Source organism: Pleurodeles waltl, chromosome 11, assembly GCF_031143425.1.
Source record: "Pleurodeles waltl isolate 20211129_DDA chromosome 11, aPleWal1.hap1.20221129, whole genome shotgun sequence".
In the NCBI taxonomy this organism is placed as follows: Eukaryota; Metazoa; Chordata; class Amphibia; order Caudata; family Salamandridae; genus Pleurodeles; species Pleurodeles waltl.
Window position 1 is genome coordinate 1,025,491,811 of NC_090450.1, and position 18,499 is coordinate 1,025,510,309.

At 48.7% G+C, this 18,499-nt stretch overlaps 1 protein-coding gene across 1 annotated transcript in view; it reads left to right on the forward strand.

The window, feature by feature from the left end:
* DHX37 (DEAH-box helicase 37) overlaps positions 1 to 18,499 on the forward strand; it is a 520,920-nt gene that overhangs the window by 68,889 nt on the left and 433,532 nt on the right. The window contains exons 4-5 of the mRNA XM_069215377.1: positions 443 to 555; positions 1,470 to 1,821. Coding sequence (XP_069071478.1) covers positions 443 to 555; positions 1,470 to 1,821 — 465 coding nt within the window. The remainder of the gene's footprint in view (positions 1 to 442; positions 556 to 1,469; positions 1,822 to 18,499) is intronic.

Here is an 18,499-nt window from a genome sequence, read left to right on the forward strand (position 1 = left end):
CTGTTTTACCTTTCAACATGTCAAGTAGCTCAGTGAGATAAACTCTTGCTGTCGAGATCTGCGTACAACCTACAGCCCACTGGTTCCAATTTCACCAGCGCCAACCAAGGCTTTCATCCTTCTGAAGTTAATAAATAAGGGTGAATTGGATATTTGAACTGCAAGACCTGCTGTTTAAATCACAACAGAACAGCAAATGTGTGGTAGCGAATGCTTCATAAAGAAAAACAAAACTGTTATTGTTGTTTTTGATTCTGACTGTTTCCTATCAGTAGCACATTGCATTTACATTTGAGTGAACGGGGTGATTGAAAGGAAGACAGTCACGTTGAGCAGAACATGTTTTTTAACGCACAGCTATCTGTCTTCTAGCACTCTGATGGCATTACAATGAAGACTTTGCTTTTCTGTGAATGCTCTCTTCTAACTTTCTTTCCTTCAGAGATCTGACATCCTGAATAAACTGAGCCAGGTGCAGATTCCTGAGACCGAGCTGAAGCTTCTGTACACAACGTCCAAGATGGGAACTGGGGATCGACTGTATGCAAACAAACGGTCAGAATTCCTTCTTCTGCATCTACCTGTTTTTGTTGCAGTCTTTGAACAGTAATGATGCCATACTTGGCATGGCCCTATCTGTCTCATGCAGTCTATGGGCAGTAGTGTTAACCTCTTCTGAGTGGCAGTGTGTGTAGTGATGCCATACTTGGCGTGGCACCATCAGTTTCTTGCAGTCTGTGGGCAGTAGTGTTAACCTCTTCTGAGTGGCAGTGTGTGTAATGATGCCATACTTGGCATGGCCCTATCTGTCTCATGCAGTCTGTGGGCAGTAGTGTTAACCTCTTCTGAGTGGCAGTGTGTGTAGTGATGCCATACTTGGCATGGCACCGTCAGTTTCTTGCAGTCTGTGGGCAGTAGTGTTAACCTCTTCAGAGTGGCAGTGTGTGTAATGATGCCATACTTGGCGTGGCACCATCAGTTTCTTGCAGTCTGTGGGCAGTAGTGTTAACCTCTTCTGAGTGGCAGTGTGTGTGTAGTGATGCCATACTTGGGGTGGCACCGCCAGTTTCTTGCAGTCTGTGGGCAGTAGTGTTACCCTCTTCAGAGTGGCAGTGTGTGTAATGATGCCATACTTGGCATGGCACCATCGGTTTCTTGCAGTCTGTGGGCAGCAGTGTTAACCTCTTCTGAGTGGCAGTGTGTGTAATGATGCCATACTTGGCATGGCACCATTGGTTTCTTGCAGTCTGTGGGCAGTAGTGTTAACTTCTTCTGAGTAGCAGTGTGTGTAGTGATGCCATACTTGGGGTGGCACCGTCGGTTTCTTGCAGTCTAGTTCTTGTGAATTTGTGAACCCCTTCTCCAGTGTCTTCCCTGCAGGGTGGGGAGTCAGTCTTTTACTGGAGTTTGAGAGCTGAACGGGGCACCACAGGACAGAGTGCTCATGATACATGTCCTTTTCCTCCTAGGACAGTAGAAGAAAGCGGGTCCTCGGGGCAGGGCAGGATCAGCAGCATCTGTGGAGCCAACAAGAGGCGGAGGCAGCCTCCTGAGCAGGAGAAGGAGGAGTGTGTGCAGAAGTCTGAGTCTTCAGATGATTCGGAGGAGGAGACGAGTGAGGCAGCTCTCGGAAGGGACAATGCCAGTTTGAGCGGTGATGGTTTAAAGTCTGAAGAGGAAAGAGACACAGCCAAGGAACCACTCCAGACTCACAAACAAGCACGCAATGAGCGAGCGCTGTTAAAGAACATGAAGAGCGCTCACAAGCCCTCGTCCACTCCGGCGGTCTTCATTCCTGTAGACCGAACTCCTGAGATGCAGGTGAGTGTCTGAGCGAGCAGTGGAAGCGTACAGTGTGACTGCGGGATTGGGACCCATGATCCACCATGTGAAGCGTTCACACGCGCTGTTGCTGCAAGCTTCACCCTCACATGTTCAGCACTGATGCATCAATGCCTCTGTTTGAAGCTCGACCTCTGGTTCTTGGATAGGTCTGTGAAAACTTGTAACCACTCTCAAGTAGTGAATGTCTCTCCCTCCCCTGTCCAAGCTCCTCTCCAGTGGGAAGACATTGCAGTTCATGAGCATAGCCTTATGAACTGCTTATCAGCTGTCTGTAGCCTTCCGGTCTGGGCATGCGTTTCTAGTACTGAGTACAGAGGCGTACTCTCAAACTGAAGCCTTCAGAATAAGACCCACTATTCCAGATGATGGCTCAGTAAAGAAGAACACAAGCTCCTTTCTCTGCTGCTTAAGGATCTGCAAGACATTCTCCACTCCCGCGCACCAAACCCGCAGTTTACAGGCGAGACATCCGCCAGCGCTTACAGACTCTGTAAACGGCTTTACAGACCTGAGCTATTTCAGCTTTTTGTAGAAGAAAGTTTGTTGGGTTCATAAATCTCATACATGTGCAGTCTTCTAGGAACATGTTTATATCTTGTCTGGGTTAAATCTGTTATCACCTTCAGAAGCATGAAAAGCTGGAGTGTCAAGTCTGCAAATGTGTAATCATGTGTTCGATGGCATCTGTCGCTGTAGATACGCATGTTCTGCAATAGCTCGCCATCTGGTGTTGGGCCGGAGTGTTACAAGTTGTTTTTCTTCGAAGAAGTCTTTCGAGTCACGGGACCGAGTGACTCCTCCTCTTGTCTCCATTGCGCATGGGCGTCGACTCCATCTTCGATTGTTTTTTTTCCGCCATCGGGTTCGGACGTGTTCCTGTCGCTCCGAGTTTCGGAACGGAAAATTAGCTAATTTCGGAAGATTTTCGTCGGTATTGTTGCGTTCGGGATCGGCGTACTTAGATTCCACACCGCATCGAAGATCGAAGAGCTCCGGTGCCCTTCGGGGTAGTTTTTCGATCCTCCGTCGGGGCCTGGTCGGCCCGACCGCGTGCTGAAGAACGCCGATGGAACGGACCCCTTTCCGTTTCTGCCCCAAATGCCACAATAAATACCCCTACACAGACCAACACTTGGTCTGCAACCTGTGCCTGTCACCTGAGCACAGCGAAGACACCTGCGAGGCCTGTCGTGCGTTCCGGTCCCGAAAAACACTCCGAGACCGTCGAGCCAGAAGACTTCAGATGGCGTCCGCACCGACAGCCCAACGGGAGTTCGAGGAACGGGAAGAGGAAGGTACCTTCTCGATCCCAGACTCAGACTCCGAAGGATTCGACGATACACAAACCGTGAGTAAGACGTCGAAAACCACACAGAGAAACATTTACAAGGCCCAGGGGACGCCACTGCCATCCGGCCATGGCTCCACCCATAAATTCGGTGACCGACCGTCGGCACCGAAAAAGGCCCAAACAGTGCCGAGATCGTCCGACTCCGGTCGAGACACCGGCACGCAGCCTTCTCGGGACCGAGAAAGTGCTGGAGACAAGCCTCGACACCGAGATGCCGGTGTGGACACGGCTCGACGCCGAGACAGCGGCACCGAAACAGATCGACGCCGAGAGGTTTCGGCCCCGAAAAAGAAAAAAGTCACCTCGGAGCCGAAAAAACACGCAGACAGGGTTTCGATGCCGAAACAAACTGCAAGCGACCCAGCTTCAGGCTCTTATACAGAAGAGCACTCGCTAACCTCCCAAATGCAGAAGCATAGGTTTGAGGAAGAGCTACAAGCAACTGATGTGGACCATACGCAAAAGCGTATCTTCATACAGCAGGGGACAGGAAAAATAAGCACCCTTCCCCCCATTAGGAGAAAGAGAAGGTTGGAGTTCCAGACTGAACAGACACCACAACCAAAAGTGGTGAAAAGAGTTACCCCACCACCCTCTCCTCCGCCCGTGATTAACGTCTCACCAGCACAAACTCCATCACACTCCCCAGCTCACACCACCATGAGCCAGGGTGACCAAGATCAGGACGCATGGGACCTATACGACGCCCCAGTGTCAGATAACAGCCCGGAGGCATACCCTACGAAGCCATCTCCACCAGAAGACAGCACCGCGTATTCTCAAGTGGTGGCTAGAGCAGCACAATTTCACAACGTAAGCCTCCACTCAGAACAGGTCGAGGATGATTTTTTATTCAACACACTCTCCTCCACCCACAGCTCATACCAAAGCCTGCCTATGCTCCCTGGTATGCTCCGGCACGCAAAAGACATCTTTAAGGAGCCGGTCAAAAGTAGGGCAATCACACCAAGGGTGGAAAAAAAGTATAAGGCGCCTCCTACAGACCCGGTTTTCATCACTACACAGCTGCCACCAGACTCTGTCGTTGTAGGAGCAGCTAGGAAAAGGGCCAACTCTCACACATCTGGAGATGCACCACCCCCAGATAAAGAAAGCCGCAAGTTCGATGCAGCTGGTAAAAGAGTCGCAGCACAAGCTGCAAACCAGTGGCGCATCGCGAACTCCCAGGCACTACTTGCGCGCTATGACAGAGCCCACTGGGACGAGATGCAACATCTCATTGAACATCTGCCCAAGGACTTACAAAATAGAGCAAAACAAGTGGTTGAGGAGGGACAGGCCATTTCCAACAACCAGATCCGCTCCTCCATGGACGCTGCAGATACAGCTGCACGGACAATTAATACATCTGTAACTATCAGAAGGCATGCATGGCTCCGAACGTCTGGATTTAAACCAGAGATTCAACAAGCAGTTCTCAATATGCCTTTTAATGAAAAAGAACTGTTCGGTCCAGAAGTGGACACAGCGATTGAGAAACTCAAAAAAGATACGGACACTGCCAAAGCCATGGGCGCACTCTACTCCCCGCAGAGCAGAGGGAATTACAGCACATTCCGTAAAACGCCCTTTCGAGGGGGGTTTCGGGGTCAAAGCACACAAGCCAGCACCTCACAAGCCACACCGTCCAGTTACCAGGGACAGTATAGAGGAGGTTTTCGGGGACAATATAGAGGAGGGCAATTCCCTAGAAATAGAGGAAGATTTCAAAGCCCCTGCTACTAAACAGTGACTCACATGTCACTCACCCCCTCCACACAACACCAGTGGGGGGAAGAATAGGTCATTATTACAAAGCATGGGAGGAAATCACTACAGACACTTGGGTTCTAGCAATTATCCAACATGGTTATTGCATAGAATTTCTACAATTCCCTCCAAACATACCACCAAAAGCACAAAATTTAACAACACACCATTCCAATCTCCTGGAGATAGAAGTGCAGGCACTATTGCAAAAGAATGCAATCGAATTAGTGCCAAACACACAAATAAACACAGGAGTTTACTCACTGTACTTTCTGATACCAAAGAAGGACAAAACGCTGAGACCAATCCTAGACCTCAGAGTAGTGAACACTTTCATCAAATCAGACCACTTCCACATGGTCACACTACAAGAAGTATTGCCATTGCTAAAACTACACGACTACATGGCAACTTTAGACCTCAAGGATGCTTATTTCCATATACCAATACACCCATCGCACAGGAAATACCTAAGGTTTGTATTCAAAGGAATACATTACCAATTCAAGGTACTGCCTTTCGGATTAACAACCGCACCAAGAGTCTTTACCAAATGTCTAGCGGTAGTCGCTGCACACATAAGAAGGCAGCAAATACATGTGTTCCCATATTTGGACGACTGGCTAATCAAGGCCCATTCGTTCATACAGTGCTCAAATCACACAAATCAGATCATACAAACCCTCTTCAAACTCGGGTTCACCGTCAACTTTACAAAATCCAACATTCTGCCGCGCAAGGTACAACAATACCTAGGAGCCATAATAGACACATCAAAGGGAGTAGCCACTCCAAGTCCACAAAGAATTCTAAATTTCAACACCATCATACAACGCATGTATCCAACACAAAAGATACAGGCAAAGATGGTATTACAACTCCTAGGCATGATGTCTTCATGCATAGCCATTGTCCCAAACGCAAGACTGCACATGAGGCCCTTACAACAATGCCTAGCATCACAGTGGTCTCAAGCACAGGGTCACCTTCTAGATCTGGTGTTAATAGACCGCCAAACTTACCTCTCGCTTCTGTGGTGGAACAACATAAATTTAAACAAGGGGCGGCCTTTCCAAGACCCAGTGCCACAATACGTAATAACAACAGATGCTTCCATGACAGGGTGGGGAGCACACCTCGATCAACACAGCATACAAGGACAATGGAACGTACATCAAACAAAACTGCATATCAATCACCTAGAACTTCTAGCAGTTTTTCAAGCACTAAAAGCTTTCCAACCAATAATAGTTCACAAATACATTCTCGTCAAAACAGACAACATGACAACAATGTATTATCTAAACAAGCAGGGGGGGACGCACTCCACGCAGTTAAGCCTGCTAGCACAAAACATTTGGCATTGGGCAATTCACAACCAAATTCGCCTAATAGCACAGTTTATACCAGGGATCCAAAATCAACTCGCAGACAATCTCTCTCGAGATCACCAACAGGTCCACGAATGGGAAATTCACCCCCAAATTCTAAACACTTATTTCAAACTCTGGGGAACACCTCAGATAGACTTGTTTGCGACAAGGGAGAACGCAAAATGCCAAAACTTCGCATCCAGATACCCACACGAACAATCCCAAGGCAATGCCCTATGGATGAACTGGTCAGGGATATTTGCTTACGCTTTTCCTCCTCTCCCTCTCCTTCCTTACCTGGTAAACAAACTCAGTCAAAGCAAACTCAAACTCATATTGATAGCACCAACTTGGGCAAGGCAACCCTGGTACACAACGCTGCTAGACCTATCAGTGGTACCCTGCATCAAATTGCCCAACAGGCCAGATCTGTTGACACAGCACAACCAAAAGATCAGACACCCAGATCCAGCATCGCTGAATCTAGCAATCTGGCTCCTGAAATCCTAGAATTCGGGCACTTACAACTTACCCAAGAATGTATGGAAGTCATAAAACAAGCCAGAAGGCCATCCACCAGGCACTGCTATGCAAGTAAATGGAAGAGGTTTGTTTGCTACTGCCATATTAATCAAATACAACCATTACACACAACTCCAGAACATGTAGTGGGTTACTTGCTTCACTTACAAAGATCTAACCTAGCTTTCTCTTCCATTAAAATACACCTTGCAGCAATATCTGCATACCTGCAGACTACCTATTCAACTTCCCTATATAAGATACCAGTCATTAAAGCATTCATGGAGGGCCTTAGGAGAATTATACCACCAAGAACACCACCTGTTCCTTCATGGAACCTAAATGTTGTCCTAACTAGACTTATGGGTCCACCTTTTGAACCCATGCACTCCTGCGACATACAGTTCCTAACCTGGAAGGTGGCATTTCTCATCGCCATTACTTCCCTAAGAAGAGTAAGCGAGATTCAGGCGTTTACAATACAGGAACCTTTTATACAACTACACAAAAATAAAGTCGTCCTAAGGACCAATCCTAAATTTTTGCCAAAGGTTATTTCACCGTTCCATCTAAATCAAACAGTGGAACTTTGTAGGAAGTTGGCTCTGTATGTGCTATTTCAAAGTAAGGAATAGCATGCACAGAGTCCAAGGGTTCCCCTTAGAGGTAAAATAGTGGTAAAAATAGATAATACTAATGCTCTATTTTGTGGTAGTGTGGTCGAGCAGTAGGCTTATCCAAGGAGTAGTGTTAAGCATTTGTTGTACATACACATAGACAATAAATGAGGTACACACACTCAGAGACAAATCCAGCCAATAGGTTTTTATATAGAAAAATATCTTTTCTTAGTTTATTTTAAGAACCACAGGTTCAAATTTAACATGTAATATCTTGTTCGAAAGGTATTGCAGGTAAGTACTTTAGGAACTTCAAATCATCAAAATTGCATGTATACTTTTCAAGTTATTGTCAAATAGCTGTTTCAAAAGTGGACACTTAGTGCAATTTTCACAGTTCCTGGGGGAGGTAAGTTTTTGTTAGTTTTACCAGGTAAGTAGGACACTTACAGGGTTCAGTTCTTGGTCCAAGGTAGCCCACCGTTGGGGGTTCAGAGCAACCCCAAAGTCACCACACCAGCAGCTCAGGGCCGGTCAGGTGCAGAGTTCAAAGTGGTGCCCAAAACACATAGGCTAGAATGGAGAGAAGGGGGTGCCCCGGTTCCGATCTGCTTGCAGGTAAGTACCCGCGTCTTCGGAGGGCAGACCAGAGGGGTTTTGTAGGGCACCGGGGGGGACACAAGTTGACACAGAAATTTCACCCTCAGCAGCGCGGGGGCGGCCGGGTGCAGTGTAGAAACAAGCGTCGGGTTTGTAATGGAAGTCAATGGGAGATCTAGGGATCTCTTCAGCGCTGCAGGCAGGCAAGGGGGGGATTCCTCGGGGAAACCTCCACTTGGGCGAGGGAGAGGGACTCCTGGGGGTCACTCCTCCAGTGAAAGTCCGGTCCTTCAGGTCCTGGGGGCTGCGGGTGCAGGGTCTCTCCCAGGCGTCGGGACTTTAGGTTCAAAGAGTCGCGGTCAGGGGAAGCCTCGGGATTCCCTCTGCAGGCGGCGCTGTGGGGGCTCAGGGGGGACAGGTTTTGGTACTCACAGTATCAGAGTAGTCCTGGGGTCCCTCCTGAGGTGTTGGATCGCCACCAGCCGAGTCGGGGTCGCCGGGTGCAGTGTGGCAAGTCTCACGCTTCTTGCGGGGAGCTTGCAGGGTTCTTTAAAGCTGCTGGAAACAAAGTTGCAGCTTTTCTTTGGAGCAGGTCCGCTGTCCTCGGGAGTTTCTTGTCTTTTCGAAGCAGGGGCAGTCCTCAGAGGATGTCGAGGTCGCTGGTCCCTTTGGAAGGCGTCGCTGGAGCAGGATCTTTGGAAGGCAGGAGACAGGCCGGTGAGTTTCTGGAGCCAAGGCAGTTGTCGTCTTCTGGTCTTCCGCTGCAGGGGTTTTCAGCTAGGCAGTCCTTCTTCTTGTAGTTGCAGGAATCTAATTTTCTAGGGTTCAGGGTAGCCCTTAAATACTAAATTTAAGGGCGTGTTTAGGTCTGGGGGGTTAGTAGCCAATGGCTACTAGCCCTGAGGGTGGGTACACCCTCTTTGTGCCTCCTCCCAAGGGGAGGGGGTCACAATCCTAACCCTATTGGGGGAATCCTCCATCTGCAAGATGGAGGATTTCTAAAAGTTAGAGTCACCTCAGCTCAGGACACCTTAGGGGCTGTCCTGACTGGCCAGTGACTCCTCCTTGTTATTCTCATTATTTTCTCCGGCCTTGCCGCCAAAAGTGGGGCCTGGCCGGAGGGGGCGGGCAACTCCACTAGCTGGAGTGTCCTGCTGGGTTGGCACAAAGGAGGTGAGCCTTTGAGGCTCACCGCCAGGTGTGACAATTCCTGCCTGGGAGAGGTGTTAGCATCTCCACCCAGTGCAGGCTTTGTTACTGGCCTCAGAGTGACAAAGGCACTCTCCCCATGGGGCCAGCAACATGTCTCGGTTTGTGGCAGGCTGCTAAAACTAGTCAGCCTACACAGATAGTCGGTTAAGTTTCAGGGGGCACCTCTAAGGTGCCCTCTGTGGTGTATTTTACAATAAAATGTACACTGGCATCAGTGTGCATTTATTGTGCTGAGAAGTTTGATACCAAACTTCCCAGTTTTCAGTGTAGCCATTATGGTGCTGTGGAGTTCGTGTTTGACATACTCCCAGACCATATACTCTTATGGCTACCCTGCACTTACAATGTCTAAGGTTTTATTTAGACACTGTAGGGGTACCATGCTCATGCACTGGTACCCTCACCTATGGTATAGTGCACCCTGCCTTAGGGCTGTAAGGCCTGCTAGAGGGGTGTCTTACCTATACTGCATAGGCAGTGAGAGGCTGGCATGGCACCCTGAGGGGAGTGCCATGTCGACTTACTCGTTTTGTCCTCACTAGCACACACAAGCTGGCAAGCAGTGTGTCTGTGCAGAGTGAGAGGTCTCCAGGGTGGCATAAGACATGCTGCAGCCCTTAGAGACCTTCCTTGGCATCAGGGCCCTTGGTACTAGAAGTACCAGTTACAAGGGACTTATCTGGATGCCAGGGTCTGCCAATTGTGGATACAAAAGTACAGGTTAGGGAAAGAACACTGGTGCTGGGGCCTGGTTAGCAGGCCTCAGCACACTTTCAATTGTAAACATAGCATCAGCAAAGGCAAAAAGTCAGGGGGCAACCATGCCAAGGAGGCATTTCCTTACACAACCCCCCCCCAAACGAAAGAGGATGAGACTAACCTTTCCCAAGAGAGTCTTCATTTTCTAAGTGGAAGAACCTGGAAAGGCCATCTGCATTGGCATGGGCAGTCCCAGGTCTGTGTTCCACTATAAAGTCCATTCCCTGTAGGGAGATGGACCACCTCAACAGTTTAGGATTTTCACCTTTCATTTGCATCAGCCATTTGAGAGGTCTGTGGTCAGTTTGAACTAGGAAGTGAGTCCCAAAGAGGTATGGTCTCAGCTTCTTCAGGGACCAAACCACAGCAAAGGCCTCCCTCTCAATGGCACTCCAACGCTGCTCCCTGGGGAGTAACCTCCTGCTAATGAAAGCAACAGGTTGGTCAAGGCCATCATCATTGGTTTGGGACAAAACTGCCCCTATCCCATGTTCAGAGGCATCAGTCTGCACAATGAACTGCTTAGAATAATCTGGAGCTTTGAGAACTGGTGCTGAGCACATTGCCTGTTTCAGGGTGTCAAAGGCCTGTTGGCATTCCACAGTCCAGTTTACTTTCTTGGGCATTTTCTTGGAGGTGAGTTCAGTGAGGGCTGTCACAATGGATCCATATCCCTTCACAAACCTCCTGTAATACCCAGTCAAGCCAAGGAATGCCCTGACTTGAGTCTGGGTTTTTGGAGCTACCCAGTCCAGAATAGTCTGGATCTTGGGTTGGAGTGGCTGAACTTGGCCTCCACCTACAAGGTGTCCCAAGTAAACCACAGTTCCCTGCCCTATCTGGCATTTGGATGCCTTGATAGAGAGGCCTGCAGATTGCAGAGCCTTCAAAACCTTCCTCAGGTGGACCAGGTGATCCTGCCAGGTGGAGCTAAAGACAGCAATATCATCAAGATAAGCTGTGCTAAAGGACTCCAAGCCAGCAAGGACTTGATTCACCAACCTTTGGAAGGTGGCAGGGGCATTCTTTAAACCAAAGGGCATAACAGTAAACTGATAATGCCCATCAGGTGTGGAGAATGCTGTCTTTTCTTTTGCTCCAGGTGCCATTTTTATTTGCCAGTACCCTGCTGTCAAGTCAAAGGTACTTAGAAATTTGGCAGCACCTAATTTATCAATGAGCTCATCAGCTCTTGGAATTGGATGAGCATCTGTCTTGGTGACAGAATTGAGCCCTCTGTAGTCCACACAAAACCTCATCTCTTTCTTTCCATCTGTGGTGTGAGGTTTGGGGACTAAGACCACTGGGCTAGCCCAGGGGCTGTCAGAGCGCTCAATGACTCCCAATTCCAGCATCTTGTGGACTTCCACCTTGATGCTTTCCTTAACATGGTCAGACTGTCTAAAGATTTTGTTCTTGACAGGCATGCTGTCTCCTGTGTCCACCTCATGGGTACACAGGTGTGTCTGACCAGGGGTTAAGGAGAAGAGTTCAGGAAACTGTTGTAGGACTCTCCTACAATCAGCTTGCTGTTGGCCAGAGAGGGTGTCTGAGTAGATCACTCCATCTACTGTACCATCTTTTGGGTCTGATGACAGAAGATCAGGGAGAGGTTCACTCTCTGCCTCCTGATCCTCATCTGTTACCATCACCAGATTGACATCAGCCCTGTCGTGGAAGAGCTTAAGGCGGTTTACATGGATCACCCTCTTGGGGCTCCTGCTTGTGCCCAGGTCCACCAAGTAGGTGACCTGACTCTTCCTCTCTAGTACTGGGTAAGGGCCACTCCATTTGTCCTGGAGTGCCCTGGGAGCCACAGGCTCCAGAACCCAGACTTTCTGCCCTGGTTGGAACTCAACCAGTGCAGCCTTTTGGTCATACCAAAACTTCTGGAGCTGTTGGCTGGCCTCAAGGTTTTTGGTTGCCTTTTCCATGTACTCTGCCATTCTAGAGCGAAGGCCAAGTACATAGTCCACTATGTCCTGTTTAGGCTCATGGAGAGGTCTCTCCCAGCCTTCTTTAACAAGGGCAAGTGGTCCCCTTACAGGATGACCAAACAGAAGTTCAAAGGGTGAGAACCCTACTCCCTTCTGTGGTACCTCCCTGTAAGCGAAAAGCAGACATGGCAGGAGGACATCCCATCTCCTTTTGAGTTTTTCTGGGAGCCCCATGATCATGCCTTTTAATGTCTTGTTGAATCTCTCAACCAAGCCATTAGTTTGTGGATGGTATGGTGTAGTGAATTTATAAGTCACTCCACACTCATTCCACATGTGCTTTAGGTATGCTGACATGAAGTTGGTACCTCTGTCAGACACCACCTCCTTAGGGAAACCCACTCTGGTAAAGATACCAATGAGGGCCTTGGCTACTGCAGGGGCAGTAGTCGACCTAAGGGGAATAGCTTCAGGATACCTGGTAGCATGATCCACTACTACCAGGATATACATATTTCCTGAGGCTGTGGGAGGTTCCAGTGGACCAACTATGTCCACACCCACTCTTTCAAAGGGCACCCCCACCACTGGAAGTGGAATGAGGGGGGCCTTTGGATGCCCACCTGTCTTACCACTGGCTTGACAGGTGGGGCAGGAGAGGCAAAACTCCTTAACCATGTTGGACATATTGGGCCAGTAGAAGTGGTTGACTAACCTCTCCCACGTCTCGGTTTGTCCCAAATGTCCAGCAAGGGGAATGTCATGGGCCAATGTTAGGATGAACTCTCTGAACAGCTGAGGCACTACCACTCTCCTAGTGGCACCAGGTTTGGGGTCTCTGGCCTCAGTGTACAGGAGCCCATCTTCCCAATAGACCCTATGTGTTCCATTTTTCTTGCCTTTGGACTCTTCAGCAGCTTGCTGCCTAAGGCCTTCAAGAGAGGGACAGGTTTCTTGTCCCTTACACAGCTCTTCCCTTGAGGGTCCCCCTGGGCCTAAGAGCTCAACCTGGTAAGGTTCAAGCTCCAAAGGCTCAGTTCCCTCAGAGGGCAGAACATCTTCCTGAGAAGAGAGGTTCCCTTTCTTTTGCTGTGTTGCAGTTGGTTTCCCAACTGACTTTCCTTTCCTCTTGGTAGGCTGGGCCATTCTTCCAGACTCCAGCTCTACTTGTTCACCCTGTGCCTTGCATTGTGCTCTTGTTTTCACACACACCAGTTCAGGGATACCCAGCATTGCTGCATGGGTTTTTAGTTCTACCTCAGCCCATGCTGAGGACTCCAGGTCATTTCCAAGCAGACAGTCCACTGGGATATTTGAGGAGACCACCACCTGTTTCAGGCCATTGACCCCTCCCCATTCTAAAGTAACCATTGCCATGGGATGTACTTTTCTCTGATTGTCAGCGTTGGTGACTGTGTAAGTTTTTCCAGTCAGGTATTGGCCAGGGGAAACCAGTTTCTCTGTCACCATGGTGACACTGGCACCTGTATCCCTCAGGCCCTCTATTCTAGTCCCATTAATTAAGAGTTGCTGTCTGTATTTTTGCATGTTAGGCGGCCAGACAGCTAGTGTGGCTAAATCCACCCCACCCTCAGAAACTAGAGTAGCTTCAGTGTGGACCCTGATTTGCTCTGGGCACACTGTTGATCCCACTTGGAGACTAGCCATACCAGTGTTACCTGGATGGGAGTTTGGAGTGGAACCTTTCTTGGGACAGGCCTTGTCTCCAGTTTGGTGTCCATGCTGTTTACAGCTATGACACCAGGCCTTTTTGGGATAAAAGTTTTTACCCTTGTACCCATTGTTTTGTGAAGAGGCTCTGGGCCCACCCTCCTGTGCAGGTTTTTGGGGGCCTGTAGAAGACTCTTTACTATTTTTAGTTTTGGTTGTCTCATCACCCTTCTGCTGGGGAGTCTTTGTGTCCCCTTTCTTTTGGTCACCCCCTGTTGAAGTCTTGGACACCCTTGTCTTGACCCAATGGTCCGCCTTCTTTCCCAATTCTTGGGGAGAAATTGGTCCTAGGTCTACCAGATGCTGATGCAGTTTATCATTGAAACAATTACTTAACAGGTGTTCTTTCACAAATAAATTGTACAGCCCATCATAATTACTTACACCACTGCCTTGAATCCAACCATCTAGTGTTTTCACTGAGTAGTCAACAAAGTCAACCCAGGTCTGGCTCGAGGATTTTTGAGCCCCCCTGAACCTAATCCTGTACTCCTCAGTGGAGAATCCAAAGCCCTCAATCAGGGTACCCTTCATGAGGTCATAAGATTCTGCATCTTGTCCAGAGAGTGTGAGGAGTCTATCCCTACACTTTCCTGTGAACATTTCCCAAAGGAGAGCACCCCAGTGAGATCTGTTCACTTTTCTGGTTACACAAGCCCTCTCAAAAGCTGTGAACCATTTGGTGATGTCATCACCATCTTCATATTTAGTTACAATCCCTTTGGGGATTTTCAACATGTCAGGAGAATCTCTGACCCTATTTATGTTGCTGCCACCATTGATGGGTCCTAGGCCCATCTCTTGTCTTTCCCTCTCTATGGCTAGGATCTGTCTTTCCAAAGCCAATCTTTTGGCCATCCTGGCTAACTGGATGTCCTCTTCACTGGGGCTATCCTCAGTGATTTCAGAGGTGTTGGTCTCTCCTGTGAGGGAACCAGCATCTCTGACTATTATTTTAGGAGTCAGGGTTTGAGGGACCCTGTTCTCCCTAGATAGGACTGGTAGGGGGGAATTGTCCTCCAAGTCACTATCCTCTTCCTCTGAGTTGCCACCCTCAGAGGGGTTGGCCTTTTCAAACTCTGCCAAAAGCTCCTGGAGCTGTATTTTGGTAGGTTTGGGGCCCATTGTTATTTTCTTTAGTTTACAGAGTGACCTTAGCTCTCTCATCTGTAGATGGAGGTAAGGTGTGGTGTCGAGTTCCACCACATTCACATCTGTGCTAGACATTTTGCTTCTAAAAGTTGGGATACTTTTTAAGAATCTACAACTAGTTCTAGGTTCTAATTCAAACTTTTACAAACTTTTAAACTCTAAAAGAAATGCTAAACAGGATCTAACACAAGGCCCTAGCAGGTCTTTTAAGAATTTAGAAAACTTTTCAAATTGCAAAAATCAATTTCTAATGACAATTTTGGAATTTGTCGTGTGATCAGGTATTGGCTGAGTAGTCCAGCAAATGCAAAGTCTTGTACCCCACCGCTGATCCACCAATGTAGGAAGTTGGCTCTGTATGTGCTATTTCAAAGTAAGGAATAGCATGCACAGAGTCCAAGGGTTCCCCTTAGAGGTAAAATAGTGGTAAAAATAGATAATACTAATGCTCTATTTTGTGGTAGTGTGGTCGAGCAGTAGGCTTATCCAAGGAGTAGTGTTAAGCATTTGTTGTACATACACATAGACAATAAATGAGGTACACACACTCAGAGACAAATCCAGCCAATAGGTTTTTATATAGAAAAATATCTTTTCTTAGTTTATTTTAAGAACCACAGGTTCAAATTTAACATGTAATATCTTGTTCGAAAGGTATTGCAGGTAAGTACTTTAGGAACTTCAAATCATCAAAATTGCATGTATACTTTTCAAGTTATTGTCAAATAGCTGTTTCAAAAGTGGACACTTAGTGCAATTTTCACAGTTCCTGGGGGAGGTAAGTTTTTGTTAGTTTTACCAGGTAAGTAGGACACTTACAGGGTTCAGTTCTTGGTCCAAGGTAGCCCACCGTTGGGGGTTCAGAGCAACCCCAAAGTCACCACACCAGCAGCTCAGGGCCGGTCAGGTGCAGAGTTCAAAGTGGTGCCCAAAACACATAGGCTAGAATGGAGAGAAGGGGGTGCCCCGGTTCCGATCTGCTTGCAGGTAAGTACCCGCGTCTTCGGAGGGCAGACCAGAGGGGTTTTGTAGGGCACCGGGGGGGACACAAGTTGACACAGAAATTTCACCCTCAGCAGCGCGGGGGCGGCCGGGTGCAGTGTAGAAACAAGCGTCGGGTTTGTAATGGAAGTCAATGGGAGATCTAGGGATCTCTTCAGCGCTGCAGGCAGGCAAGGGGGGGATTCCTCGGGGAAACCTCCACTTGGGCGAGGGAGAGGGACTCCTGGGGGTCACTCCTCCAGTGAAAGTCCGGTCCTTCAGGTCCTGGGGGCTGCGGGTGCAGGGTCTCTCCCAGGCGTCGGGACTTTAGGTTCAAAGAGTCGCGGTCAGGGGAAGCCTCGGGATTCCCTCTGCAGGCGGCGCTGTGGGGGCTCAGGGGGGACAGGTTTTGGTACTCACAGTATCAGAGTAGTCCTGGGGTCCCTCCTGAGGTGTTGGATCGCCACCAGCCGAGTCGGGGTCGCCGGGTGCAGTGTGGCAAGTCTCACGCTTCTTGCGGGGAGCTTGCAGGGTTCTTTAAAGCTGCTGGAAACAAAGTTGCAGCTTTTCTTTGGAGCAGGTCCGCTGTCCTCGGGAGTTTCTTGTCTTTTCGAAGCAGGGGCAGTCCTCAGAGGATGTCGAGGTCGCTGGTCCCTTTGGAAGGCGTCGCTGGAGCAGGATCTTTGGAAGGCAGGAGACAGGCCGGTGAGTTTCTGGAGCCAAGGCAGTTGTCGTCTTCTGGTCTTCCGCTGCAGGGGTTTTCAGCTAGGCAGTCCTTCTTCTTGTAGTTGCAGGAATCTAATTTTCTAGGGTTCAGGGTAGCCCTTAAATACTAAATTTAAGGGCGTGTTTAGGTCTGGGGGGTTAGTAGCCAATGGCTACTAGCCCTGAGGGTGGGTACACCCTCTTTGTGCCTCCTCCCAAGGGGAGGGGGTCACAATCCTAACCCTATTGGGGGAATCCTCCATCTGCAAGATGGAGGATTTCTAAAAGTTAGAGTCACCTCAGCTCAGGACACCTTAGGGGCTGTCCTGACTGGCCAGTGACTCCTCCTTGTTATTCTCATTATTTTCTCCGGCCTTGCCGCCAAAAGTGGGGCCTGGCCGGAGGGGGCGGGCAACTCCACTAGCTGGAGTGTCCTGCTGGGTTGGCACAAAGGAGGTGAGCCTTTGAGGCTCACCGCCAGGTGTGACAATTCCTGCCTGGGAGAGGTGTTAGCATCTCCACCCAGTGCAGGCTTTGTTACTGGCCTCAGAGTGACAAAGGCACTCTCCCCATGGGGCCAGCAACATGTCTCGGTTTGTGGCAGGCTGCTAAAACTAGTCAGCCTACACAGATAGTCGGTTAAGTTTCAGGGGGCACCTCTAAGGTGCCCTCTGTGGTGTATTTTACAATAAAATGTACACTGGCATCAGTGTGCATTTATTGTGCTGAGAAGTTTGATACCAAACTTCCCAGTTTTCAGTGTAGCCATTATGGTGCTGTGGAGTTCGTGTTTGACATACTCCCAGACCATATACTCTTATGGCTACCCTGCACTTACAATGTCTAAGGTTTTATTTAGACACTGTAGGGGTACCATGCTCATGCACTGGTACCCTCACCTATGGTATAGTGCACCCTGCCTTAGGGCTGTAAGGCCTGCTAGAGGGGTGTCTTACCTATACTGCATAGGCAGTGAGAGGCTGGCATGGCACCCTGAGGGGAGTGCCATGTCGACTTACTCGTTTTGTCCTCACTAGCACACACAAGCTGGCAAGCAGTGTGTCTGTGCAGAGTGAGAGGTCTCCAGGGTGGCATAAGACATGCTGCAGCCCTTAGAGACCTTCCTTGGCATCAGGGCCCTTGGTACTAGAAGTACCAGTTACAAGGGACTTATCTGGATGCCAGGGTCTGCCAATTGTGGATACAAAAGTACAGGTTAGGGAAAGAACACTGGTGCTGGGGCCTGGTTAGCAGGCCTCAGCACACTTTCAATTGTAAACATAGCATCAGCAAAGGCAAAAAGTCAGGGGGCAACCATGCCAAGGAGGCATTTCCTTACAAACTTCCAGTGTTCTTTCCACAGCCAGATACCGTAGCTGAAAGGGCACTACATACATTAGATGTCAAAAGAGCATTGATGTATTACATTGACAGAACAAAAAACATCAGAAAGACTAAACAACTCTTTATTGCATTTCAAAAACCTCATGCGGGAAACCCAATTTCAAAACAAGGTATAGCCAGATGGATAGTTAAATGCATCCAAATCTGCTACCTTAAAGCTAAACGACAGCTGCCCATTACACCAAGGGCACACTCAACCAGAAAGAAAGGTGCTACCATGGCCTTTCTAGGAAACATCCCAATGCAAGAAATATGTAAGGCAGCCACATGGTCTACGCCTCACACATTCACCAAGCACTACTGTGTAGACGTGTTATCCGCACAACAAGCCACAGTAGGTCAAGCCGTATTAAGAACATTATTTCAGACTACTTCCACTCCTACAGGCTGATCCACCGCTTTTTGGGGAAATAACTGCTTACTAGTCTATGCAGAACATGCGTATCTACAGCGACAGATGCCATCGAACTGAAAATGTCACTTACCCAGTGTACATCTGTTCGTGGCATCAGTCGCAGTAGATTCGCATGTGCCCAC